Consider the following 27,094-nt stretch of genomic DNA (forward strand, 5'->3'; position numbering starts at 1 on the left):
TATGTTTATCACTCTTTAATATCTACCACGAAATAAATGCAAGTACTAAGATCAAGATTGTTAGAGATATAAAAAGGAAATATGTTATCTAGTATGAGATATGAGAAACATTTTCATGTCCTGCTTCTTAATTGATATATAATGATTCTATGTAATTTTTATCCGGAGGGTTTAAATTTTAAGGTAAATTGTATATAATCCAAATAACTCAAATCATAATTTAATATTTGAATCCGCGTATCACGTGGATACTAATATTAGTGTGTAAATAAAAAGAGCAACTTGATTAATTTGATTGTTAGGTAACTGTCAATTAGAAAAAGGCTTCATGTTCTTATTTACAAAGAATTGTGTTTTATAAGTTTATTTCAACAAAAATAATGCATTTGTATACTGAAAACTCTTTAACTTTAAATTTCTTGTTTTACTTTTAATAACATGCTTGTGTCGTCATAAAAATATCATTATATATTTAACAAATATGTACTTAATTAGAAGTTAAAAATTAAAACAAGAGAAAGACTTAACCATCTTTCATGTATGAAAAATATATGTCTTATCGGTATTCATTTTAATTTGGTATAAATGTTGAATGTGAATTAATATATGATCTTAGTTAGTGCCAAACACTTTTTTCTTTCCTTAAGATCCTGCCCAAATAAATAAATACGGTCATATAAAATGAAAAAGAATATTTATTTACTTGCCTAAAATAACATGAAGATACTAAAAGCAGCTAGGCAAGTCATAAACGCATACGCACATGCCTTTTTAAAGACCTTGATATAGCAGATAAACTATTTCCGATAAACCCTTAGCTCAGTAAGATCCAGAGCTATATATGTAAAATAGTAAGGTAAAGACAAACAAGATCTAGGACCTCAAAAGGAACCTCCTATACATAACGAACTTATAAGTTATAATAAATTCTTTTATTCTTAATCCGCAGTTAATGTATTTAACCATTTTTTGTCCTCTATAAACATGACGTCCTCTTCGGCACACTTATAAAATTTGCCTCCTCTCATAAACTTCCAAGCGGCTTTTCAAGATCTTTGTCACTTCCTTCTTTGACCCATCCTCCTAGAAAATTGCACAAATTCCACCATATTCCTCCTCTATCGCACATAATATAAATCCAGTATTACAATTACGAATACAGAAAAAGTAAAAAATCAAAATCAAAATCTAACCGCCTTAACTAGCAAATCATAATTAGTTTTCGAAATCTCACCCAATCCTCCGTTACTTTTTTCTTAGATCTTCTTTTTCGGCCATTCTTTTTCTTCCCAATAACAACGACTCATTGCATGTGAAGGTTGATTTTGATTTTTGTGTTTATTCAAACTCTCTCTTCACGATTTTCTTACTCTTTCTAGAAGTATCCATTACTTTCTATTCTGTGATTTCTGTGATTCGGCGAAAGTAAGCAATGGCGATCATGGAATTGCCGGAGAGCGTCGAAATGACGACGACGGCGACGACTTCAGGTATTGAGAACCTCAACTCCGATCTTAATCACTCGGTTCGGAGGAGACGTGGCAGTAATGGTTTTGAAGCGGTTAGTGCAATCGACAGTTCGGATGCGAATACAAGCGAAGATAGAAGAGATGTGTGTGGCAGCGGTGCTGGATTGGAAACGGTGAATGAGCGGAGTAAATCGGTTGGTGAGTCCAGTGATGTAATTCGAAAGGAGGAGGACAGGAATGATAATGTTGCGAATGGCGAGGAAAGCAAATCAACGGAAACAACAACGACGCCGTTTAAATTTGCTTACAGGGCGTCGGCACCAGCTCACCGGCGAATCAAAGAGAGTCCTCTCAGCTCCGACGCCATTTTCAAACAGGTGTGTCATGTGTACTATTTGCCGTGCTATTTTGACCTGTTGCTGTGTTGGAATATTACATTTCGTAAATTCAGTTTCTTAAACTGTATGTAAGCTTATGATATTAGAATTTGAGTTTGCTAAGATGCGTTTAACAGAGGAATTTAGCTTATTCTAGATGGTGTAAGGTTAGGCCTAGTAGTTAGGTGACTCCTTATTTGTGCTTCCTCCTTGCATAGGAGGTCTAACAAGCCTCGTGTTTATTGGTAGCACGTCTATTTTAGGATTTTTCTTTTTGGTCTGTGATTTATAGGAAGGCGTCTAACCACCTAAATTCATAAGTATTTCTCAGTTCGCTGATTACCTGCTAACGGCTGGGAATGATAGTGGTGATGGTAATCGGTTAGCATAAGTAGAAGTACATAGACACTAGATATCGGGTCTATGTTTGGGTCGGAAAAAATCATGCTGTGAGCTGTTGATGACAGAGAACACCTTCTGCACCTTAATTATTTGCACTCTACAGAACTGTTAATTTTCTATTTATAGTCATATTTGAGGATTAATTTTCTCGAGATGCTAAAGAAAAGGAGAATCTTTGTCGTAATGGACTGCAAAACATGCTGAAACAGGGCTGAAAAAAGAAGTAAAATCTTATTTTTCTTCAAACAAAATTGTATTTCTTCATTTCATGTGGTCTCAACTCTCATCCATGTTGTGAAATCCACAATGTTATGTGACCATTGTTACTGGGTTGATGTTGCTGTTATTGTCGTTGTTTTGTGGTCATTGTTCACATTGTCATATGTGAAGTGGCTTCTGTTGAACTCGACAAATGAGTTGTTTGATGGTGGTAAAAGAAACCAAAGTTAGAGGGGGACATATAAGCTTAGGTTGTAACATAACTTTTACATTTTTCATTGAACCACTTGCTCAACGATGAGTCAAATTTTATCTTTTGATTGGCTTTTGTTCTTGAGCTGGGAAAATATATTCTTATTGTCTGTTGACTCCATGCACTAGAGTTATAAAGGATATCCTTCCCAAAACACACCATAATAAAGAGTCAAGTTCAGATCAATACAGATGATACTAAATGCTGAAAAATCAGGTGAAGAATAAGAAGCATACCACTATTAAATGCAGTTAGGGTTTTCCATAAGCCTATGTTGTCATCAGGCAACATGACTTTCACATTTGCTTGAATGATATTTTCTACTAAAACGGATCAGTTGTACCTCAGTGTGCAGTAGTTTGTCCTTTTTACGCATGAACATCAAAAAGACTGTCCCATATCAGTGCAAACTAGGTATCGCAAGCGTCCTTGATGTACTTCGTCCAATCTCATGAGTTAACCTAGAGTCTAAGTCAAAAATTTGCAATCCAAATTGCTTTCATGTTCTGTTTTCAGTTTTTAGATGTATCAACCTTTATCGTATTCCTAGATCTTTGTTATTACACTCTGCCATTTGCTTCCGTTGCCTATTACGTGTTGTTGCTAATTATTTGTTTATTACTTCCTTTTCATTGTTATTGAGCCGAAGGTCTATCGGAAACAACCTCTCTAGCTTATGATGTCTGCGTACACGTTACCCTTCCTAAACCCCACTTGTGAGTTTCCACTGGGTTTGTTGTTATTGTTGTTGTAGATGTATCAACCTTTAGTCTATGATTACCAAAAGGTATTCCTGCTACTGCCAGTGATCATGCGAAAAAGAAGTTTTGCTTACCCATCATCAGAAAGATAGTGTATTAAGACAAAGAGGTCAACCAAATAGGTAGTCCTGCTACTGTCAGTGATCATGACACAAGAGAAGCTGCTCCTTAATCCATCATCTGAATAATAGGTTTTGACGCTGCATGATCTGGGATGATATATACAATATGGTCAATAGGTAATAGAATTGTCAATAGGTATTAGGTAATGAGCTCTTGTGATATTTGGTTTGATCACAAACAGGTATTTTCACCGACAGTTGAACGAGTAGAAATGTTTACCATGTACTGTGCTTATAGTGAAAAATGTAGCAGGAGACCTTGACAAATGCTAAGAGTTACTGTGCAAAATTACAGTTCTCACTTATGAACTAATGAAGACAATGGATATCTACAGACTAAAGAATCTGAGTGTCATGTTTTTCTGGATTGCATTTCATGTGGCTCACAAGTGCTTATAGCATAAGAGTTACTATATTATTTTATAAGGAGCATAAGAGTAACTATGTTAGAGTTACTATGCTATATTGTCAGTATTCACTAATTTTTTAGAATGCTAACAATTATTATCAGTATGCACTAACTATTTGTGAACTAATGAGGAAAGTGGAAGTGTACAAACTTTTAATAGACCAAAGCATTTCAATTTTGCGTCTTTCTTGATTCCATTTCATGTGGCTCACTAGTGCTTGTAGCTCTGCACAAAAGCGGCCATATACCTCTTTGCTAACACCCAATATTTGATTCACGTGGTAGAGTCACGCGGGGCTGTTCAATCTCTGTGTGGTGGTGCTGATTGCTGTTAACAGCAGGCTGATTATCGAGAACTTGATGAAGGTATACATCTTTCTGTAATATCATTCTAATCATGATGAAGGTATACATCTTTCTGTAATATCATTCTAATCAATTTGATTAACAATGCGATTTGTACCCTGGCCACTTGTATCAGTGTCACATTAAAGCCAAGCAATGAATAGGAATAGGTTACAAAAGATATGATATGTCATTTCAAAATGTTTTTAAGTATTGTGTTGCTGATGACAAACTCTTGACTACTATTGCAGTATGGCCTTTTAATTAGGGCTGGCTTTTGGTTTAGCTCGAAGTCGTTAAGAGATTGGCCGCTTCTAATGTGCTGGTATTGCCATCTTGAGTCCCTTCTCTTTCTCTGATCTGTTTTTAATACCTACAATTCTTTAGACAAAAAAATGAAAGTCTTGATGTGCTTCCAGTCTGAGTCTACAAATTTTGCCGCTCGCTGCTTTTCTTGTGGAGAAGTTGTCACTGCAGAGGCGTTTGACTGAGCGTGTAAGTCGAAATCACCTCTTTTTCTCTGCCTTTTTTTTTTCTTCCTAAAATCCTTTGTTGTTTATGAAAAGTAAATATTTCTTTCACATAGTGTTCTCACTGATTCTTATTCCTGTTTATAGTGAAGGAGGTTCATACTGGTGTGTCTGTGGCCGTTGTGTTTTATCCTTTCTGATGTTTTGACGATTGAACTTGTTATGATCCTTCATTACTCTAAGACTCAAAGTTAATCATGAAATTTTCTTTCTGATTCTGCAGGCGGTGGTTACTCTTCACATAACTATAACAACAGCTGCCATTTTGTATCCAGTTCTGGTCATTCTCGGGTATGTTCTTATGCTCTGTAGTCATGAAACTTTGATATACATCCTCTTAGAAGTGTATGATGGGTGGCCCTTGCTGACTGCCATGTTTGTGGTTAACTGAGAATTTTTTTAGCTACAACTGGTGAATATCTTAGATGTCAAAAGTTGCCCATTTATTGGGAGAGGAGTTCTGCATAGGAACTAATATCTGTTTCTAAGCTTTACTGGTCAAGATGTTTTTAAACCTTCGTTTTGGGATATTGGGAAGGACGACTACTGATGTAATTTTGGATTACCAATTACGAGGGGAGCATTTCTAATTATACCTGTCCAACTATTATTTTTGTAGGCTAGATGATAATATTGAAAATAATAACAAGTCAATGCGTTTTAAATTGCGCAGGTGTGATTCTGCTTTTCTGTCTGGTGTCATATTGATGCTAGTTGCTTGCATTGTGTGGATGAAGCTGGTATCTTACGCACATACAAATCATGATATGAGACAGCTCGCAAAGTCTACGGATAAGGTATGATTAATCTATATCCTCTTCTGATGGACCCAGAGGATCTGCAGTTGATTAAAGCTTCATTTGTGGTGTATTAAAAATCACTTGATTAACCAACTCTGCTCTTTAACCTTTGGAAGACTTGTTGGCATTCTGCTCCTGCGAGCGCTATTGAAGATATCGAGTCTCTTATATCTTGCTTATTTTTGTTGTTAGGATGAAACTTCAGATGGGGATTACTCTTATGATGTTAGCTTCAAGAGTTTGGCTTACTTCATGGTTGCGCCAACATTATGTTATCAGGTAGGATAAGTTAAGTCTTGCCAATTGATTTTTGATAAATGGAACATGATGAATTAACAACAAATTGGCAATTGAGTTCGCAACAAAATCTGCTCTGTTTCCCATCTGATTCCTTCTAATTCCATATTGTCTTTTTTTAGGAATAAAAATGCCTGCAGTTTGTTTAGATGCACTGGGGCTACATTCAATGGATACCATAATCGAGTCCTCACTCTTCCTTCTGTCAGCAAGATTATATTCTTGTATTTGTAGTGATAGGATCTCAATTATCATTAGTGACCCTGCCTGACATTGAAATAATGACTCAGTTCTTACGATTCCAATTCTCTTTATTGAATTGAACATATTCATCCATTTTGACTACTTTAGCATATTTTCTCGAACTAATTTCGGGTCTGGTTCAGAAAGACAACTCTCAACCAAAAAATTAAGCTATGACTGATCGAGATCAATAGGAAGCTAAGACTCTATTGGCAAAGTGCAATCCGTGATTATCTTTATGGAAGGGCCTCTTTTTCTATCTGGATTTATAACTTATGGTGTTGCCCTCGTCCTTTCTTTTAATAATATATGCTTTCATCTTATTATTAAATCCCATTTTTAATCAAAAACCTATCTAAGGGAAAAGAGAGAGTTCACTCTAGGAGGTTTCTTGCATCTAACTCATTATTTTTTGGGTTTATTTATTGTGTTATCTGAAGCTTAGCTATCCCCGCACTCCATGCATTCGCAAAGGTTGGGTGGCACGCCAATTCATCAAGCTGGTAATATTTACAGGATTGATGGGATTTATCATAGAACAGGTGATTTTTTCTTGAAGGTTCGAACTGCATTTGCTCCAGTAAAGCGTAAATATATTCTGACGGGATGCATCCTTGTGCAGTACATTAACCCAATTGTGCAAAACTCACAACATCCTTTGAAAGGAAACCTTTTATATGCTATCGAGAGGGTATTGAAGCTTTCGGTCCCAAATTTATATGTCTGGCTCTGCATGTTTTACTGCTTCTTTCATCTTTGGTATGTCCCTCTACCTTTATTTCATATACTCTTTACATCTTTTCCCTATGTTCAATGTCCGAATTGTTTTTCTTGCCAGAGATTTGTGCTTTAAAATTGAGAACAAGTATCATTAACATCATTGAAGTGTATGTCTGCACAGTTTCCCCCTTTTTCAATTGAAACATATTTCTTTGAACTTTTGATGGCCATTTACTCACAACTTGTTTGGATGGTTGTTATGTATTGTTTCATAATGTATCGTATAGTATTGTACTATATCGTTTTGATGTATACAATGTTTGGATAGATTGTATTGTTTGCCGTCGTTTCATAATATCATGCACCAATAATATGAAGAATAAACTTGCAATATTTATAAATAAAAAGTAAGGTACGAGGTAATATTATAATATAAAAAGGTAGAGTAAAGGATAAAATAAAATTATTTAATAATAAAAAAGGGCAAGATGAGAGAAAAAAAATAAGGAAACGACGCGACCACACCAAATCGGTTGTTCCATAAAGTAGCACTTTTCGTCGTTACATAACGACAGATTTAAACGATACGATACAATAAAATTTAAGTAACAATCAAAATAAACATTGTATTTAAAGTAACAATACGATACAATACAACATGAACAGGTAACAACCATCCAAACAAGCTGTTACTGTTAAAGCATGGATTACCTTTTACTGTAATTGGAGTTTCTAAACACAATTAGTGCTTACTATCGGGGGGGGGGGGGAGAAAGGTGCACTAAAGGAACCTGGAGGTTCTCAATGAGCCTGAATGGTTTTAGTAACAGTATATATCTGCCCCCAACCCCAAACAAAATAAAAGAGGAAAAAAGTCCCAAGAACAAGAAAGTGCCTCTAAGTTGTGAATGCCTTAATGCCAAGGCTCTGTTTGAATCCTTTGAACAGTTATGGTTATTCACATGACATTAGAACTCATCTCATCAGATGTTTAGACAATGTATTCTTCCTTGTCTTTGTTAGTGTTAAAGCATCAAAATCATGATATCATGATTCATCTCTTTGCTTTTTCTTGGAAATGGCTTTTGTGTTAATGAATATGAAAAGCTTCACCTTTTCATGAAGTACAGAGCTTAACGTTTTACCTCTGAATAAACTGAAACACATATTTGGCTTATGTGCCCTTGCACCAAAGAGAATGAGCTCTATTTACATCACTTAACTTTGTATTCAGGCTAAATATACTTGCGGAACTTCTATGTTTTGGTGATCGTGAGTTCTACAAGGATTGGTGGAATGCCAAAACAATTGATGAGGTAGATTCAAATATCACTTTGACCTTTTGGTTATATCTCAACTGTTTCAGAGCTGGTTGGAGTTTCTTATTCATTTTGTTACGTGATTGGGTGCTACGGCTGCTGTTATCAGTACTGGAGGATGTGGAATATGGTATGTGTATCTGCTTTTTTTCTATATCATTGCCTGATTCTTATGCATGCAAACATGTGGTTGTCTTATTGACCAAGAAGTAGAATACCAAAAATACATTTCGAATGATGTTATATCCTGTCGTCATTCTTGGTTTGTTTTGTCACTAAGTACAGCTTTTTCTAACAGAAGCAAATGTCTGTCTTCTCTTTCACTCCACGTTGGCTTTGACACAATCTTTCAACATGTGACTAATGCAAAGGCTATGTAAAAGAAGTAGGTGGTGAAGTGTAAGCCTAAAGAGTTTTAAGACACCAACGTGTGTCCAGAAAATTTAGTTGGTAAAATGCAAAAAAGCTTAAATAAAAGGTATAATCAAGTCACCTTAGAGAGATTTTCCAAAATGTGAGATCAAAACACTTATGTGTCCTAAGACTTGCATAAAGAAATTCTATCCAGGGGCTTTACTGGTAATGGAGGACAAAATAGTCGTGGGATTTAAGGTTGGGTAATAAGGTCTCTAGGGGTTGGTGGAGCTTTGCAAATCTAAGTGCAAGCACATGATATTAAGCTTACATCTTTGTCAAGCATTTTTCGTTATTCGGCAACATTAGTAACCATGTATCTGGTGGTTATTGCAGCCTGTTCATAAGTGGATGGTTCGTCACATTTATTTCCCTTGCTTAAGAAACGGAATTCCAAAGGTACCTTCACACTCTTAATTGCTCTTTTGGGCTTCTTTGTGTCCTATTTCCTTCTGCTCTCCTCTCCTAATTAACTAACTATATTTCGTCTGCTTTTCTTTTTACTTTACTGAGGCAGAAGGAATTACTTTTACTTTCAGTTGTGCGGCAATCTGTGTTCACTTGATGAGTTTTTATTCAAAATGCTCTTTCTCAGAAAATTTATGATAGCACTTCCATCTTTCATCTCTGGCCGATTTTCAAGGACCAATATTTCCAATGTAGATGGGTATAAAACCTCAAGATTACACCTATATTCTGAATGAAATAGCAAAAGAAAAGAAAAAAGACTGCCTCTGATATTCGACCATCATAAAGTACCTTTTTAGCTGGCAATTCAGTGTATGTTTTACATTTTCCTGTCAGATCTCAGTTAATTGATGAGTCTGCAAATAGGATAAAGCGCCAACCTGCTGCCTCAAATGATCTTGCACTCACTGCTTTGACAAGACTAATACTTGCTAATACTTGGTGCAGGGGGTTGCAATACTGATTGCTTTCCTTGTATCCGCTGTTTTCCACGAGGTATGTTGTTTCTGTCCCTCTTCCATATTTTATGGTGAAAGGAGGTAATGTCAGCTTACGATTGGTTTGAGATGACATGTTCCGGCGTATCTGCAGCTGTGTATTGCTGTTCCATGTCGCCTTTTCAAGTGGTGGGCATTCAGTGGAATTATGTTCCAGGTAATGGCATCTAACATAGTGACCTAACATGTTATTGGAATTGAGTTAGTTACCAGGTTGCCATTTATGCTTTACTATAGATAGTACCCATAATTGCATTGAATTTTAACTCTCACTTTGTGTTTCCAAAGAAAACTGCTTTTAAGCATAAACAAATGGAAAAAAAGACAATTGAAAGCCAAGGTTTTCTATCTTAGTTGTCCATGCTGAACAATAAAATATGGTGTTATTTCTCAGGTTCCTTTGGTCATACTCACAAACTTCTTACAGAACAAGTTCCAAAGCTCGATGGTATGTTATATTTCCATACGCTAAGCTGGTCCCCCCCCGGCTCCTTCTAAATCCATATAGAGTATAATGCAAGCGATTAATATTAGATTATATATGGGGAATCTTTCTAGGTGGGCAATATGATGTTCTGGTGCTTTTTCTGCATCCTTGGTCAGCCAATGTGTGTGCTTCTGTACTACCACGACGTGATGAATAGAAAAAGCAGTGCACGTTAAGCTTCATCCAAGGTTTTTGTTGATGGGCGATTATTTAAATTTTGGATCCCTAGCTCTTTGCTACTGTTTCCTAGAGGACACTGGTCATCCACTGCAACATTGCTGATGATGTGTTTCTGGCAAGGCATTCCTGCTATTTCCTTCATCTGTCCACAAATGATATTCAGATGATATGAAATTATGTGTTTCGAATGCACAACACAAGGGCACGGCCAGTGATGCTGATGTCTTGACATTTTATTGTGATCTTCATGTCAGAGAAATGTAAAATACTATCTTGAGATAAATTTTCTTGTCAGTAAATCCCTTTCGCCTCTAGTTTCTCATTCATCTATTTCTGCTTGAGGCTGGCTTTGATGCAAGCTTGAAATGTAAACAATTGGGTGTAACTGATAAACAAAGCCCATTGTGCTTTGTAAACGCTTATTTGGATTTTGATTGTTACTCTTTAAAAAAAAAAGAGTAGAACACGCTTATTTAGATTGTTATGATGTCAAAATTTTGGGGGAAGCCGAAATTATACTCCTGTTAGTTGCACGTTGGTCTATTTATGGATCAGCGATTTGTTCGTACTCTACTTGGTATTTCAGAGCTGTGAAAGACAATTGAAGCAGCTTCATACGAAGCTTATCAAAGTTGACTAGACAAAGCATGATGCAACTGTATTTTTCCGTTGACAGTATCTAAAGTTTAAATATATAGGGTGCGGAAAATGTTTTCCAAGAAAACAAGTAGTAATCTTATTTATTTTTCGGTGTTTGGTACGCAAATTAAGGAAAATGACTTCTTAAGAGTATACATAAATAATTTAGATATATAATAAACATGAAGTCATAAACTTTCAAACCAACAACCTTCCGAACCTATATTTTTCATAAATTTTCGAACCGCTTTCGAAACAGTAGAATTTCTAACCCGTAAATATATTAAAAAATATTTTTTTTCAAGGGGGTGTAAACCTCCGAACTTATAACTTTGGAACTCGTAAAATTTCGAACCTGTAAACCGAAAGATGAAAAAACTAAAACTGAAAATATATTAAAAAAATATTTTTTCCTAGGGGGGAGGGTGTGCAGAAAAACGAAAAAATAGAAATTTAAAATTACAAAAAAAATAAATTATGTGGGGGAGGGGGTAGTGGTTGGGTGGTGGGTGGTACAGAAAATGGGTGGTAACGGAAAAAATGAAATTTGAAAAAAAAAATCTTTTTTTGGAGAGAGGGGGTGGGATGGGTTGGTGAGGGTAGAGAAGGTTGAGAAGGAGTTTTGGAAAATATTTTCCCTCTTGATAAGGAAAACATTTTCCTCCAATGGGAGGAAAATGAGTTCATAAGGAAAATGTTTAAGCTAACCAAACATGGAAAATATATAAGCTAACCAAACATGAAAAAATTGAAAAACATTTTCCGAAAAATATTTTCCTTCGTACCAAACACACCCTAATATATGGATTAATTGTTGTAAAGCACTTGGTCTGGTTTCTAAATGTGGTCCAGTTTGTTCCCGTTCAGCTAATTTTGTACTTATTTGTTTCACTTTTGTTCTTTGGGTTGTATCATGGGACAAGTACCCTAGTTGCTAGGTATATAGGGTGCAAGCCAAAGGTTGTCTAGGTTCTAGTAGTTTGACTTGAAAAGAAGCCTGAAATTAATTAGAATTGGTTAATGAAAAGCACGTTCTTATCTAAAGAAGATTATTAAGGCCATACCCTAGTATCTTCATACATATTTTAAGTTATTTTGAATGAATTTTTGTTAAATCTTCATTGATCGATGAATTGAGTGAACTGATTGAACACTTGAATGAAGAAGATGAGAGAACTATGAAGAAGACTTGAGATTAAAAAGTAGAGCAATTGATAAAATGAGTCCTATCTGTACATATGGAGCTACAAGTCGTTTATATAGGATATCCTAATCTATTCATACCTGGGCTAATGGATAACAGTTGTGACTAACGACCTCTTAAGTTAGTTACTACTATTACAACTAACTAAAATAGTTAAACAGTAAAGTAACCATGGTTAAGTAACCCTGGTGCAGGTTGTCAATTCCTTTACCCCCTCAAGCTAGGAGATATGAAGAGGTTCTTCATGCCTAGCTTGGACAACAGATAATGATGTTGAAGCTGAGTAAGCCCTTTGGTGAGAGTATCAACATGTTGCTCTGAGGAAGCCAAATACTGAAGATTTACCAATCCCTGCTTGACCTTCTCCCGAATGAAATGATAATCGATGTCGATGTGTTTGGTTCGCTCATGAAAAACGGGATTAGCGGCTATTTAGATGGCTGATTTATTGTCACGATATAAAGAGATAGGCAGCTGAACATTCACATTCAATTCCTTAAATAATCCAAGAAGCCAGACAAGCTCAGCAACTGTCGAGGCAAGGCTCCTATATTCTGCCTCCGCTAGAATTTCTATAGATAGTTGACTGTTTCTTGGATTTCCAAGACACTAGAGAACTGCCAAATTTAACAAAATATCCTGTAACACGGCGAGTATTTGGGCACGAAGCCCAATCAACATCACAATAAGCAGTGAGAGAGGAGAATGGGCAGATGACAATAGGATTCCAGCTCCAAGTGACTGCTTAACATAACGAACCGGTCGTACAACAGCCTCCATATGAGAGACCTTAGGAGAATGTGTTATACACCATTTTAACACTGGTCAAATTAGGCTATGACATATTGGTAATTCCTTAATTAATTATTAACTAAAGAGTCGCCACCTAACTATATTAAAAGGTAAGTTAGGACACCTAAATTATCTATTGTTGGTATTGTTGATACCCAATTTTTTCCTGTATATTTTCATATATACAAAATACTTTCAAAATAACATATATATGCATATATAAGCATGCCCAAGTGTTTTGGTATTTTTCCTAAATTTTTAAAGGTTTTAAAATCAATTTATTGCCCATTTTAGTAGTATAAAAACCAATAACTATTCTCAAAATTATCATTTTGGTGGATAATTTATTTTATTTCCCATATTTATACCAAAATATAGTTAACATAATTTTTGTATATTTTTACAAATTTATTTGGTATTTTAAAATTTAAATTACATATAATAGTAATTTTAGCCTATTTTAAGATTAATAGCATTTTATAATTATAAGATTGGTTACAATATTTTAAATTAGTACTTATATATTATTAACTGACCCAGTACTTTTAATTTAATTTCAGAATTATTTTTACTATTTTTTATAAAATAAAAGGGACAAAATTGGCTATTTAATATGTAGCCCCAATTTATTTCAATTATAGCCAAATTGACCTCTCCAATTGACCCAATCTTAACTCCCAATTGGACCGGCCCAATTTCATTTTAACCCGACCCCGACCCAACCATTTAACCCGCCTGACCTTTCTTTCAATGCAGGTCGTTGATCATTTTAATCAACGACCTCGATCGACCCTTACCATTTTTAATCCACCGACTATACTCTAATCCCCTCATTTCTATCTCTCAGCCGCCTTCAAAAACTCTCCTCTCCCAAAACTCTCTCGAAGGTTCCTCGGAACCCTAGTCATCTTCTACCCTTTTCAACCGCATTTTCACTGGAATCCATGGCTTCTCAGGCCATAGATGGCCTGTACTCACCCTCCTCCACTATTAAACCCTGGGTGTTCAAAGTTTCGAGGTCCGATCTCGATGGTGTCCTTTCAGATCTCTACAGATCCAAGGTTCTATGGTCTTTCCGGCCTTGCTCCGGCGTATCTAAGCATTAGGAGCCTATTTCTGACCTCTCTGACTCAAGATCGGACTTTCTTCCAAGCCTTTCTCATTTCTAGGGTTTCTCCGAAACCCTAAGCTATTCGAGGTTTTTCTCTGGTTGTTTTCGTAGATCTATGCTATATCCGTTTTCTGCTGGAGTTTTAAAACGTTTTCCCCAATCTTTTCTTTCAAAATTTGTTTCTCTTCGATTTAGGGTTTCTGAAAAAAAAATCTTAAAATGTTTTCTGATTCTTCTTCTTCTTTTCTTTGTGTGAATCTGTCTATGCTATGTTTGTATGTTTTCTTTTTCTAGCATGTTCTTCTCCTGTTTTTTTTTATGTTTGCCTTATTGTGCATGTTCTTCTATTGTGCTTTGTTCTTCCTTCTACTGGTTTCTATATCATGCTTTCACATGTTTATCTTATGTGTTCATCTACCCCTGTGTTCCTTTACTGTATTTTTCACTAAGCTCTTAGTTCTTTATCTGCCTTCTTCTGGACTTTGTTTGAGTTCTTTGTTAAACACGCTCCCTCTAATGTTTTCTTAAAGTTTATACTACCTTTTTTCTCTTTTGAATTTGTTTAAGTTCCAAGCTTTTCTTAAAACGTATTCTCTATGCTTCAAATCGGTCCTTCATTCTATTTGCCTTGACCCTGCAATCTTATTTGTTTGTTTTCTAATGAGTCTCTGAAAGAGATCTCTGAGCCTGCTTCAATTATTTGCTTATTCTTCTCTGCATCTTACTCGAGTCGAACCCTAGGATTTGGGGTTTTTTGGCGAGTTTCGATCCTGTGTTTAAGACTAGAGTTCTATTTTGGAACTCTAGGTTTCTCAGACTCGTTTTGAGTCTTTGTACTGAACTCGAACTTTTTTGACTCTGAACTTTTCTATGCTAGGCTTTTCTAATTAGCATGACAACTCTTTCTTGATTCACATGTCTGTACACTTTATATATGATGAACTCTTCCTTCAAAAAGGTTTTACCAATTTGTAATTGATTCAGAATTCCTTTTAATAAGGATCGATTGATGGTAAGCAACCCCCACTTCCAACCGAGAGGTTGTGAGTTCGAGTCTCTCCAAAAGCAAGGTGGGAAGTTCTTGGAGGGAAGGATGCCGGGGGTCTATTTGGAAACAGTCTCTCTACCCTAGGGTAGGGGTAAGGTCTGCGTACACACTACCCTCCCCAGACCCCACTAAGTGGGATTATACTGGATTGTTGTTGTTGTTGTTGTTGTAAGGATCGATTGATTGTTACTGATTTTTCTTTAATTAAACCTTTCTTCACCTTTTCTGGGTGGATTCATTCATACCAAAACTCAATTTCTGATTTTTTTATTGGCTGTTGATTGATTGCCTTTCCTTATTTGCACAAACCGTGTTGCTATCAAACTCTTTCCTTAAATAACTTCTGTGTATTTACCCTTCTTGTGCTACTTTGGAAAAAGATCTTGATCAAACTCTTTCCTTAATTATCCTTTACCCGTTTGAAATCAGAATCCCTTAATTGAAGGGGAACTTGTGTAATTGATTTCTGAATTATTTTCTTACCTATTTCTACTTGCTTTCTACACTATAAAAGGCACGACCCTTCTGCACTTTCGATGGACACAACAATTATTGAACACTTTCAATTTCAATACACCTACATTCTCAATTCAACACTCTACTCGCTTCTGAAATCTTCTGGCTGTGTGTTTGCAATTTGGCTTTACTACTGCTCTTCTCTTCTTGTTTCCCTGAAACTGGTATGTTTCTAATTTAGTTTTCAGCCTCATCCTTATATGTTTACTTTACAGTTTCAACAATCTTGTCTACTTTGCTGTTTATGTCCAATATTGAATATGTTGTTCTCTTTGCATCTGTTGTTGTTGTGAATTCCCCCATACCCTTATTCCCTTCTATATGTTTGAGTTAAAGTTCAGGTATGACAACATCCAAATTGTTGTTCATGTCTAGACTTGATCCTTTAATGGATCCTAACTCCCAAACAATGTGGCTAACAGGTTGGTTAGGGGTGTGCCAACACTTCTAATTGCTGGGTATGACCACCAACCTATCATGGCCTTCCCCAAAATCCCCTCTATGTACTTGCACTCTCTCTTAGATTCTAAGTTCTGCCCCCCTCCTATGAGCCTTGCTTTGGGACCTTGAGCTCCTTCTGAACTTGAACATTTGAGGGCTGGCCCTTCTACACTGCACTATAATTCAATTCTGCAATATATTTAGGTGTAAGCACTGCCCGGAGTCCATTTGAGACTCTTAGGGAACTCTAAAACATCCCAAATAAGAGAAAGGCTTTGGAATTTGATCTTCGGAGTTGGTTTACTTCATGCTTCAGACAGAAGTCTAAATCAGGCTCTCCTTGGTTGGGACTGTTAGCTTTCTGATGTATTTTTTACTTTTCTTTATTCTTTCTAGGCTATAATAATTTGTAATAACTCATGGGGCTTATAGTGAAAAGGGGAGGGTTACTTATTGTATGCATAATGGTAGATATCATGTTCATTAGGTATTTACTTCTGCAAATCATGTCTAGTTCTGCATTTCTGCATCTTTGAAATCCTATTTTAGGTTCTGCACTTTCATATAGAAATTCTGTTTTAGGTTCGGCACTTCTACATTTTTCATATAGAAATCCTGTTTTAGGTTCTGCACTTTTGCATCTTAGAAATCTTGCCTATAAGTTCTGCATTTCATACATAGATCAATAGTTTTCTGTATTTCTGCATCTCACATAGAAAACATGCCTATAGGATTATGCATTTTGCCTATCATATAGAAAGCATGTCTATAGGGTTTCTGAATACTGCATACGTATCCATCACTAGGCAAACAATGCATAGGTTTAAATAATAAAAATAAGTATTTTAGACACCATGCCTATAGGATTTCTGCACTTCCATAAACGTTTTAAAATCAACAACGCTTAGAAATCATGTCTATAGGAGTAACCAACTGAATATGAATCGTCTACAAGTCTAAAATGAGTAGTAACGTTACTCAATGTCTACAGAACTTATGTTTTCTATAATCAATAAGCCTTATTCTTTAAAAATCAGTACACTTCTGCATTATTAGATATCATGCCTAGAGGTTTCACTTAGGCAAGCTATAAGGTGAAATCAGCTAATTGAATCAGACTCTATTAATTCCAACCAGCAGACAGGTCTGATTCAGGTTTCTTATCTGAAATGTGTAATAAACAAGTCTGCCTCCTTAACGTTTAAGTTTAATTCAGACCATAACCAGTATTTGCAAGACATGCTAAACAACCTGTCTTTAAGCGAGGAGGCCTATCCGAGCCTTTTAAGTTGTTATGTGTTCCCCATAATCCTTATGTGTTTTGTTTATCGCTCTAGAATTTTATCCTTTTAAACCATAAAAACCCCAAATTTACCTTCTCTTTAATAGTCCCAAATGCCTCCGGGATTGATAGGATTGGGACAAGTATTAGCATGCAATAAGTAACGAAACCATTCCGCGTTTAATACCTCAACAGGGTGGGAAAGAGTAGATATGGATATGATGACCTGTGCGCTAATACCATGTGTAACCCCTCTTCTGAGGAGTTATTACCGGGTATTGCATTGATGTGATCCATATTATTTATGTCACGACCCGGATTTCCCACCCTCGGGAGTCGTGATGGCGCCTACTAATGAGAGCTAGGCAAGCCAACCCTTAACTACCTTTTTCATTAACAAAATTATCCTTTTAACAATTATCTGCAATAGTACAGTTTCAGTGGAATAAATTAAATAAGCGGAAGTCTTAAATTAATGAAACAGATTAAAGATGCGAAAATTCAACTTAAACCTCTACCCAAGAACTGGTGTTACAGTACTCACAAACTACTAAGAGTACTAAATACAACCGTTTGAAGAAAATATAACATTGTTTGTCTCGGATACATGAGATAACAACATGAAAAGTAAGATAGAGGAGACTCTGGGCCTGCGGACATCTGCAAGGCTACCTCAATGTCTCGGTAGATTGAAAGTTGGCTCCCAATCTAATGTTGTTGCTCAAATGCTGCTCCAACACCTGGATCTGTGCAAAAGAGCACATAGTGTAGCATCAACACAACCGACCCCATGTGCTGGTAAGTGCCTGGCCTAACCCCGGCGAGGTAGTGACGAGGCTAGGACTAGACTCCAGATAAACCTGTGCAATTATATAATATATGGCGAAAGGAACAACATGAAATAAGCAAGTAAACTGAGGAGGGGAGAACATGCTTGGGGATAGAAAGATAAACAGAATCCTCAAGAAATGATAAATGAAACCAACTATTAAGCCTCTAACACGAATAAGAATATATATACAACTTTCACTTTCAAAACTCATCTCGTTGTAGGCGTGCAACCCGATCCCATTTCTCAATATCTCGTGGTAGGCGTACCACCCGCTCCCATTTCATCATAACTTGTGGTAGGCGTACCACCCGCTCCCATTTTATCAATATCTTGTGGTAGGCGTATCACCCGCTCCCCTTTACAATATCAGTTGTGGTAGGCGTACCACCCGCTCCCATTTCAATATCAGTTGTGGTAGGCGTACCACCCGCTCCCATTTCATCCAAACACAGTACACAATACAAATCCCGGCAAGGGAACATAAGTAAATTCATAAACTTCCTGGCAAGGGAAACAATAATAACAAGTCATACATCCCTGCAAGGGAAAGTCGGCTATAACCAATCCTATTCAACTTCTGCTTGACACAATTTAAAAACCAATACTCAGTATCAAGGATAATCAATCAAGGCTTTCATAGAATCAATTAAGATTACACAATCATCAATTTAAGACCCACGGTCATGCTCGACACCAATGTATGGATACTCGTCACCATGCCCAAACGTCGTACTCAACACAAAACAAGTAGCATTTATGACTCAACTCCTAATCCCTCAAGCTAAGGTTAGACCGAACACTTACCTCGATGCCTTGAACTCAACTCAAGCCTCAACTATAGCTTTGCCCCTTGTTTCCTGATCGCAGCGGACTCGACTTGAGGAAGAGTGGGCACTAATACTTTTACCCAATAACGGTATCGGGGTCAATTTTCCACAGGGAACTTCAATTTGGAGTTGCGTGTTTGTATAGTCTAGGACTATGTTTTAGCTCCTAATTGATCTTCTAACATTTTTTGTTTTCTTTTGATTAATAGCTACAATTTATCAACTATAATTGTAAAGCTAAGTTATGCTAAAATTATGATTCTAAGTTGTATGCAATATAGAGAAAGGCACTAGGGCTGTGGCATGTACCTAGGTGGTCAACTAACGGGTAGAGATTCCTAATGCAAGAATGATGACTATGGGACTTATGCTATAACCATTGCACTTTTGCACTCACTCTCACACCTCTCGGTAGAGAGAGTGATTTTGCCCAATTGACTCTCTCGAGACCAATTGGGTAGGCCAATTTGCCCAAGCAACTTATGGTTCAAGTTGGGTAATTACTCTCTCGAGGTTTAACCCGTTAATTGGGACTACCATTCTCATGGGTCCATCCTAATTCCTTGTTAGAATTAATCTTGGGTCATAGACTCTCTTTCTCAAGAAGAGTCAAGACTCACTAAGCTAGACTTAGTGTTTGCAACCAACAAATCTTAATGAAAACATAAGATTAATTCAAATAACAAATACCCAACATCATTCATGCACTAAACAATCACACCCATTAATTACCCACACTAGGGTTGAGCCATAACCCTAGCTAATGGGTTCAGCTAGCCATAATAGGAACAGAAATTGAAGAAATAATAGATGAAATTGACATAACAATTAACTACAATGTTCATCTACTCAAATCCACGTTAATACTAGAAGAGATTGCCCAAAATAGGCTAAAATCATGAAATCCCAAGTTCAGCTGATCTATGCTCTCAAAACAGATCTCCGAAAAAAACTCTTCCTAAAAAGTAAAATGTTCTATTTATAATACACGGGAAAAATCAGACAAAAATACCCTTGAGGATCTGGTGCGGACCGCGCACAAATGATGCGCGGCCGCGGAGGGTTTTGGGTCTTCATATCTTGCTTCTGGCACTGGGGACGCGGACCGCACAAAAGTGACGCGCGACCGCGTGAACTTCATCCACGCGGACCGCACTGATTAGGTGTGCGGCCACGTGGGCTTTTGCCTTGAATGATTGAGTCTCTGACACTCTTAGGCGCGGACCGCATGAAAAGGGGCGTGGACCGCGCGGAAAGGGGCGCGGACCGCGCAACTTGACTTAAAAATGGCATGGCCTCTGAACTTTCCTGTGCGGCCGCGTGGCAAAACAGTGCGGACCGCGCAGGTTGAGCTTGAAAATGCCCAGCCTCTGAACTCTCCTATGCGGCCGCGTGACAAAACAGTGCGGACCGCACAGGTCATTTTGTTCCCCCCTTTTGTTGTCTTTTGACACTTGACAGATTTCACTCCTTTTTGAGCCGATCTTTAGTATTTGTCATCTTGTAGCTCAAACCTGCAATCAAGTGCAACTTGTAAGCATTTTGGGACTAATTTATGGTAGTTAATGCACAAAGCTTAGGTAAGAATGGGTATAAAACATGTAGAAATCACAGTTATCATCTCCCCCAAACTTAAACCTTTGCTTGTCCTCGAGCAAATAAAATGAGACCTACCCCTCAATGGAAAACACCCAAGTAATTCCTGTTTATCCTAAAGTAACCTCAACAAGCATCAATTGGGACTAACAATTTCCCTCAATGCGAATGCATCATTAACACATTTAAACTTTGAAAACTTGTGGATCAAGTGCGACACAAGAGCATCAAGAGTTGATACATTTCATCAAGGAACCTTTCTCAATTTCTTTGGTCATTGTGGAACCCAAACTCACACATCCTCGACTTTCCCTGAGTGAACCTTACCTTTTAGAGTATTTGCACACAAATCGAGGTAAATGGACTTCTCTCTCATCTCTCACAAAGAAAAGGCCCTAAGTCCGGCTCTAAGTACCATATGCTTGCCCTTTATGTAAGTATCCATTAATGTAGGCTTCCCTCAACTCAAGATCATATAGGGCTTTTGAGGAGTTATTGTGAAGGCTTTGGGTAAAGGTAGGACGTGTTTTTGTTCAAATGGGTTCAATCTTCCCTCAAACACTTTTTTTGATTTATTTTGGCACACTTTCTTGACTCAATTGAGTAATTCACTTCCTTCAAGGGGTTAGAGAGACACATTGTCACTCTTTCTTTTGCAATTCAACCCCTTTCTCCTTTTTATCACTTTTCCACACCTTTTTCACTTTTTGTTGTCCTTGGATTCCCTTTTTGATTCTTATTCATTTTTGTCTTTCTTTTTGTCTTTTTCTCTTTTTTTTTCATTGCCTTCCTTTTCTTTTTGCTTTTGCGCCTTTTTACCATATTGATGCCTTTCTTGTCTCCCCCCCCCAAATTTAGACATTTGTCATTTACTCAAGGGAAGATTTGGGTGCCAAGAGAGGGTTTCGTTAAGAACGGGTATAGGCTTGTAGCTTGGTTCATGAACGAAAAAGGTTTAAGGCTCAAAAGGGTTGAACTAGGGATTATTTCATTGGTAGGTCATGGAAATTGTTCAAATTTTGCATTTTGGATCAAGGAGAGCCTATAATCACGTCTCAAGGAAAGTTCCACCTATGATTTTGCCTCAACAAACATTCAGGGCAAGTTCTAGACCATCGGCTCGGTACTTGGGCTCATGATTCGAATTCTCACTACACACACTCAAGGATTGCCTAAGATAAAGTCGAGGGCCCACAACGACCTTAGATATGATTCAAGCGCACAATGGCCCAAAATGACCACATGATGATTGTTTGGTCAACACAAGAGTCTCAAGGCTACAACTTTCACCATCCTACACACAACATAATGTCTTTGACCATAGGATCAAAGGAAAATGTGCTAGGCCCAAGTGAAGCTTTGCCTGAGGTACCCTTAACTACAAAAACTTGAAAATCAAAAATAAAAATCAAAAACGGACTCAAACCCTTAAGAAGGTTGTCACGCCATCTATCATTGGGAAGAGCCACCCGGTTCGCATAACCTCTACCCTTGGAAAGAACCGTGGCATTAAGAAAACCAAGGGCTTATTGCAAACGCCAAAACAAGACAAAAAGGCTCCGAGCCTAACCTTGCAACTAAGACGAAGAATTTTAACGAGAAATAGAAAAACAAAATGAAAACCGAATGAATATGTACAAAGGGGAGTAGAATATACAACCAGAGGGGAATGAATATATACATCGAATCTAAAGAGCATCTGGAATGAACAGTTATATACAAACCATATACCAATTACTAATGTCAACAAGCTAAATGTAAATATAATATGTATAGTAATCCAGCAGTTAATCAAAATAGTAGGGCCACACCCCCACGAATAAAAGTTAGCATTGTCCCCAATGGTAACTACCAGATAAAACAACAAAAATCAGCAAAGGATATAGAGCGGCCCCTCAAACCTCATCAAACTGGTCCCCAGCCTGCTGCTGCTGTGCTGCTGGGACAGGTGTCTGCCCCTGATCTGGCTCATCAACTGGTGGAACTGAAGAGGGCTCAACATCTGCATTACTAGACGGGCCCACCTGAGTTGGAGCCACCTCGATCACTATTCCCTCTGTGCTAGGGAGCTTTCTCTTCTTCCTTGGCCTATCCCCCTCTGCCTGTGGCTGCATTGCTGCTGGCTCTCCAGCTGGATCTCCAAATAGTAAGTCGAGTGGCATCTGATCCGCTAGCAGCTTGTCCACATCCACTCTCAACTGTGCAACTGACTCTTTGGAACCTTTCTGCTTCCTTAGCTTCTTGTACTCCCTAGCCAACTTTTCCAACGCCTTTCCATGTGCCCCAACCGCCTTAGTCAAGTCATCCTGCGTCGCCATCATCTTTTCCTGGTTGGCCAAGATATTCTTCAATGCATCCTTAATGGAGGAGGGAATATCAACAGTAGCTGGTGCTCCCTGTGCCTTCACAACAGTGGTCAAAGTAGACAACTTGGATTTCGCAACTGACATCCAGTTGTTCAAATTGGCAAGGGAGTGAGTGAGCTGGTTGGCAGTGAACCGGTGAGTCTTTGATGAAGGAATCACCGGATCAGCTGTGGAGGAAGGGCATGGGGGCAGTGCCTCATCAGTAGTGGGTTCAGGGGGCTGCTCAGTAGCAACTGGCTCTTTAGACTGGCCAGGTACGGAGGGGGTGGAAGCTTGAGTGTTTTTGCCTCTCTTTGGGTTGTCCGGACCCAACTGATCATACCACGAGTAGGGGGCCACTGGAGGTACCATAACATCATATCTTTTCTTCTTCACTTTCAACTCTCTGAAGTAAAGGGAGAGTGTGTTCGGAAAAGGGTAGTTTGTTTTTGTCTCACTACCGACAGTAGAAATCACTCTCGACATTATATTACCTACATTCATAGGGAAACCCGCCATGATAGATGCTACCAAGACAGCCCGAGGAAGAGGAACAGAGTGATCGTGTGTAGACGGGTCAAGTCGACTACACACGAAGGTCAACCACCCTTTTGCTTCAAAGTTGAAGGTGTTCCGAAAAATCTTTTCCTGTGCCTTCAACCACACAGGGACTGTACCTGGAGCTGCTAAATGCTCGGCCAACCATGGACGAACCTCCTCTTTCATTGCCAGCTTCTCAAGATACTGAGACTCATCCTCTTCTTCAAACCCCAAGAAGTCATTCAGTGACTTCCCATCAAACATCACGATCTTGTCCCTCACTTTTTTTGCTTTGGAGTCCCGAACTGTGTGGTGGATATTGTAGTAAAACTCCTTCACCATGTGCTCGTTTGCAATTTCAACTCGCTCTTTGAAGAATCCTCACCCCTCTCTAGTGTGGAATTGTGCTTGCACATGAGGGTTGAGTGGGACAAGATCGGCATCTATGAACCTCCTTTCCGGAATCAACTTTCTTTTGGGCCACCATTCCCTGAATTTGTGGAAAGCGACCTCACTGACAAACCTATCTTCCCATGCCCCCGGTCGCCTGGTCCTCTCTATGCCTCCAACCTGTGGTGCACCTCCTTCGGCATATCCTCCACTTTCCCCTGATAGTGAAGCTGTGGGAGAGGTGGAGTAGGTGTTTTCATTTGCTTTTTCTGCTCCGGACTCATCAGACGAGTCCGAGATGACATTTACCGGCCTTTTGGAAGTGGCTACATCAGCACGACCAGGAGATAGGGAATCCCGTAGCTGAAAAGATGTGGACATGTGTGTGGGAGCAGACTCTGAAGTGACACTCCTCGAAGGTGTATACTCACTCCCCGTGGAGTGAGCTGCAGCTCCATCAGCTTCCCGGGTTTGAGGATTCAACTTTACAATTCTTTTTCCTTTTCCCCCACGGGAGGAACCACCTCTCCCTGGTGGTATTTGTTTGCCCGCTCGTTTTTTAGCCACTTGCTTTTGAACCATTGTCTGCAAGGAATACGTGTCTAACATTGTTAGTAGAAGTACATAATAAAAAATAAACATTTCAGTTGAATGCACAGTTGCAGACACAGTTACATAGACAGAAGGGCGCGGACCACAACAAAAGGCACGCGGTCCGCGCAATATACTGATACCCACACATGTTTCTCTGAATAAGCCGATGCGGTCTGCAATGTTTTGGACCGCGGCCGCGTGGCTTTAGTGCGGACCGCATAGAACTGGCACGCGGATCGCGCTTAGAAGGTTCGTCCTTGCACACAAGGGGCCACGCAGACCGCGCAAGAATACTGCGCGGCCGCGTAGGGAAAATATAACTGAGCCGGGATATTCTTCTATTAAGTCCCATTTTTTATCACAATTTGAGTCCTAAGTGTCCCTACTCAATTAATTAACATGCATTTATGCCCCATGATTCAACCAAAACAATAAAAATCTAAACTAACAGTTAACTAAGAAGAAAAAGGACGAAAATAAAGAAGTTATACTAGTAGGGAGTGATTAAAAGAAACAAAAATTAGGCTATGAATGAAATAAACAAGAGTTGTTACCAGGGAGTAATGAGAAATCAACTAACTGAGCAGGAGATGCGGATGTACAGTGAAAATTAAAGCTCCAGATGAAAATTTGCGAAAAGGTTCAAATGAGGCCCAAGGCTTCTATTTATAGAAAAACCCTGGGAACTCACAACTTACCTACCAGCGCGGCCACGCAAAAATGGCCGCGGTCCGCGCTAGTTTTCATTCCTTCACATTTGACTGCTCAGCCCATGCGGACCGCACTGTTTTGGTGCGCGGCTGCGTGGAAGTTATCAGAGACTTGGTGATTTCAGCTTTAACCACGCAGACCATACTGCTTTGGACCGCGGTCGCGTATGAATTTTATCAGAGAGCATGCCATTTTAAGTTTCCACACGCGGACCGCACAGCAAGGGATGCAGACCGCGTTGAATCTTCTGAGAATGAACTTTCAGCTACTCAAGCCCATGCGGACCGCACTGCTTTGGTGCGCGGCCGCGTAGGCCATTTTCAGGGACTGACCATTTTTTTGCACTTTTGCCCTGCACTGGTGCAACATTATTCCCTGCAACACTTCACAAATTATCAGCTCAAAAATCTTATTCTACAACAGAAAAACAAAGAAAAGGAAAAGACATGGGTTGCCTCCCAAGAAGCACCTGATTTAACGTCGCGGCACGACGCATGTGACCATCACAGTCATTTCAAATGAATGCGTGCCACCACGTGGCTGTCATCAATCTTTCCCAAATAATGCTTGACACGATGCCCATTGACTCGGAAAACTTCACCATTTTTATTTTTGAGATCAATGGCACCAAAGGGAGTTACACCAACCACTTCAAAAGGGCCGCTCCACTTAGACTTCAGTTTGCCCGGAAATAACCTCAATCGGGAATTGAAAAGAAGAACCATGTCACCAACTTTGAATTCCTTCCCTCGGGCATACTTGTCATGAAGGTACTTCATTTTGTCCTTATACAAGGACGAGCTAGAGTAAGCATGAAACCTAAACTCATCAAGTTCATTCAATTGCTCAACCCGGAGATTTGCAGCTACATCCCATTCTAAGTTCAACTTTTTCAGAGCCCACCTAGCCTTATGTTCCAATTATACCGGAAGATGACAAGCCTTCCCAAACACCAAACGATACGACGATATACCAATCAGAGTTTTGAAAGCTGTACGATAAGTCCAAAGAGCATCATCCAATTTCTTCGACCAGTCGATCCTATTTGCATTGACAGTCTTGGACAAAATACTCTTGATCTCACGGTTGGACACTTCGACTTGGCCACTCGCTTGAGGATGATAAGGAGTGGTCACCTTGTGATTTACCCCATACTTGACTAGCAAAGAGTCAAAAGCCCGGTTGCAAAAATGAGAACCCACGTCACTGATGATAGCACGTGGAGTGCCAAACCTCGTGAAGATACTCTTTCTCAAGAACTCCACCACACTTCGAGCTTCATTATTTGGCAAAGCTATGGCCTCAACCCATTTCGACACATAATCAACCGCTACCAAGATGTAAGCGTTGCCATAAGAACTTACGAATGGTCCCATAAAGTCTATCCCCCAAATATCAAAAATGTCAACCTCTAGAATCGTGTTAAGGGGCATCTCATCTCTCTTCGAAATCCCTCCGGCACGTTGTCATTCATCACATCTTTTCACAAATTCACCGGCATCCTTGAACAACGAAGGCCAATAGAAACCACAACTCAACACTTTAGACGCCGTCCTCGCCCCACCATGATGTCCACCATAGGGCGAAGAGTGACAAGCTTCCACAATACTCAATTGTTCTTCTTCGGAAACACACCGGCGAATTACACCGTCGGAGCAAATTTTGAAAAGATACGGCTCATCCTAATAGTAGTCCAAGAAATCCCGCTTGAGCTTCTTCCTTTGGTTAGAAGAGAGCTCATACGGAATCACACCGGTAACAAGATAATTTCCAATGTCGGCAAACCATGGCATGTCTAGCATTGAAACTGAGAGGAGTTGTTCATCCGGAAAAGCATCATTTATCTCAAGGCCGTCCAAAGGCCTCCATTCTTCCTCCAATCGAGACAAGTGGTCCGCCACTTGATTTTCACTA

The 27,094-nt window shown here is 38.7% G+C and overlaps 1 protein-coding gene across 1 annotated transcript; it reads left to right on the forward strand.

The window, feature by feature from the left end:
- The first annotated feature begins 1,023 nt into the window (after positions 1 to 1,023).
- LOC104222136 (diacylglycerol O-acyltransferase 1A-like) lies at positions 1,024 to 10,799 on the forward strand. Its single transcript, XM_009773328.2, has 16 exons — positions 1,024 to 1,846; positions 4,298 to 4,378; positions 4,609 to 4,682; positions 4,777 to 4,852; positions 5,111 to 5,178; positions 5,561 to 5,684; positions 5,880 to 5,966; positions 6,668 to 6,769; positions 6,850 to 6,986; positions 8,182 to 8,263; positions 8,376 to 8,396; positions 9,017 to 9,079; positions 9,596 to 9,643; positions 9,740 to 9,802; positions 10,040 to 10,093; positions 10,204 to 10,799. Exons 1-16 carry the CDS (start codon positions 1,433 to 1,435, stop codon positions 10,306 to 10,308), a joined length of 1,599 nt encoding a protein of 532 aa, XP_009771630.1. The 5' UTR covers positions 1,024 to 1,432; the 3' UTR covers positions 10,309 to 10,799.
- Positions 10,800 to 27,094: the final 16,295 nt, after the last annotated feature.

Source organism: Nicotiana sylvestris, chromosome 7 (assembly GCF_000393655.2).
Source record: "Nicotiana sylvestris chromosome 7, ASM39365v2, whole genome shotgun sequence".
Classification (NCBI taxonomy): Eukaryota; Viridiplantae; Streptophyta; class Magnoliopsida; order Solanales; family Solanaceae; genus Nicotiana; species Nicotiana sylvestris.

Coding starts and splice junctions, on each gene's coding strand:
- LOC104222136 (XM_009773328.2), top strand. CDS start 1,433: ATGGCGATCATGGAATTGCCGGAGAGCGTCGAAATGACGACGACGGCG. Junction 4,853..5,110: donor AGAGGCGTTTGACTGAGCGT/GTAAGTCGAAAT, acceptor CTGATTCTGCAG/GCGGTGGTTACTCTTCACAT. Junction 6,987..8,181: donor TACTGCTTCTTTCATCTTTG/GTATGTCCCTCT, acceptor CTTTGTATTCAG/GCTAAATATACTTGCGGAAC.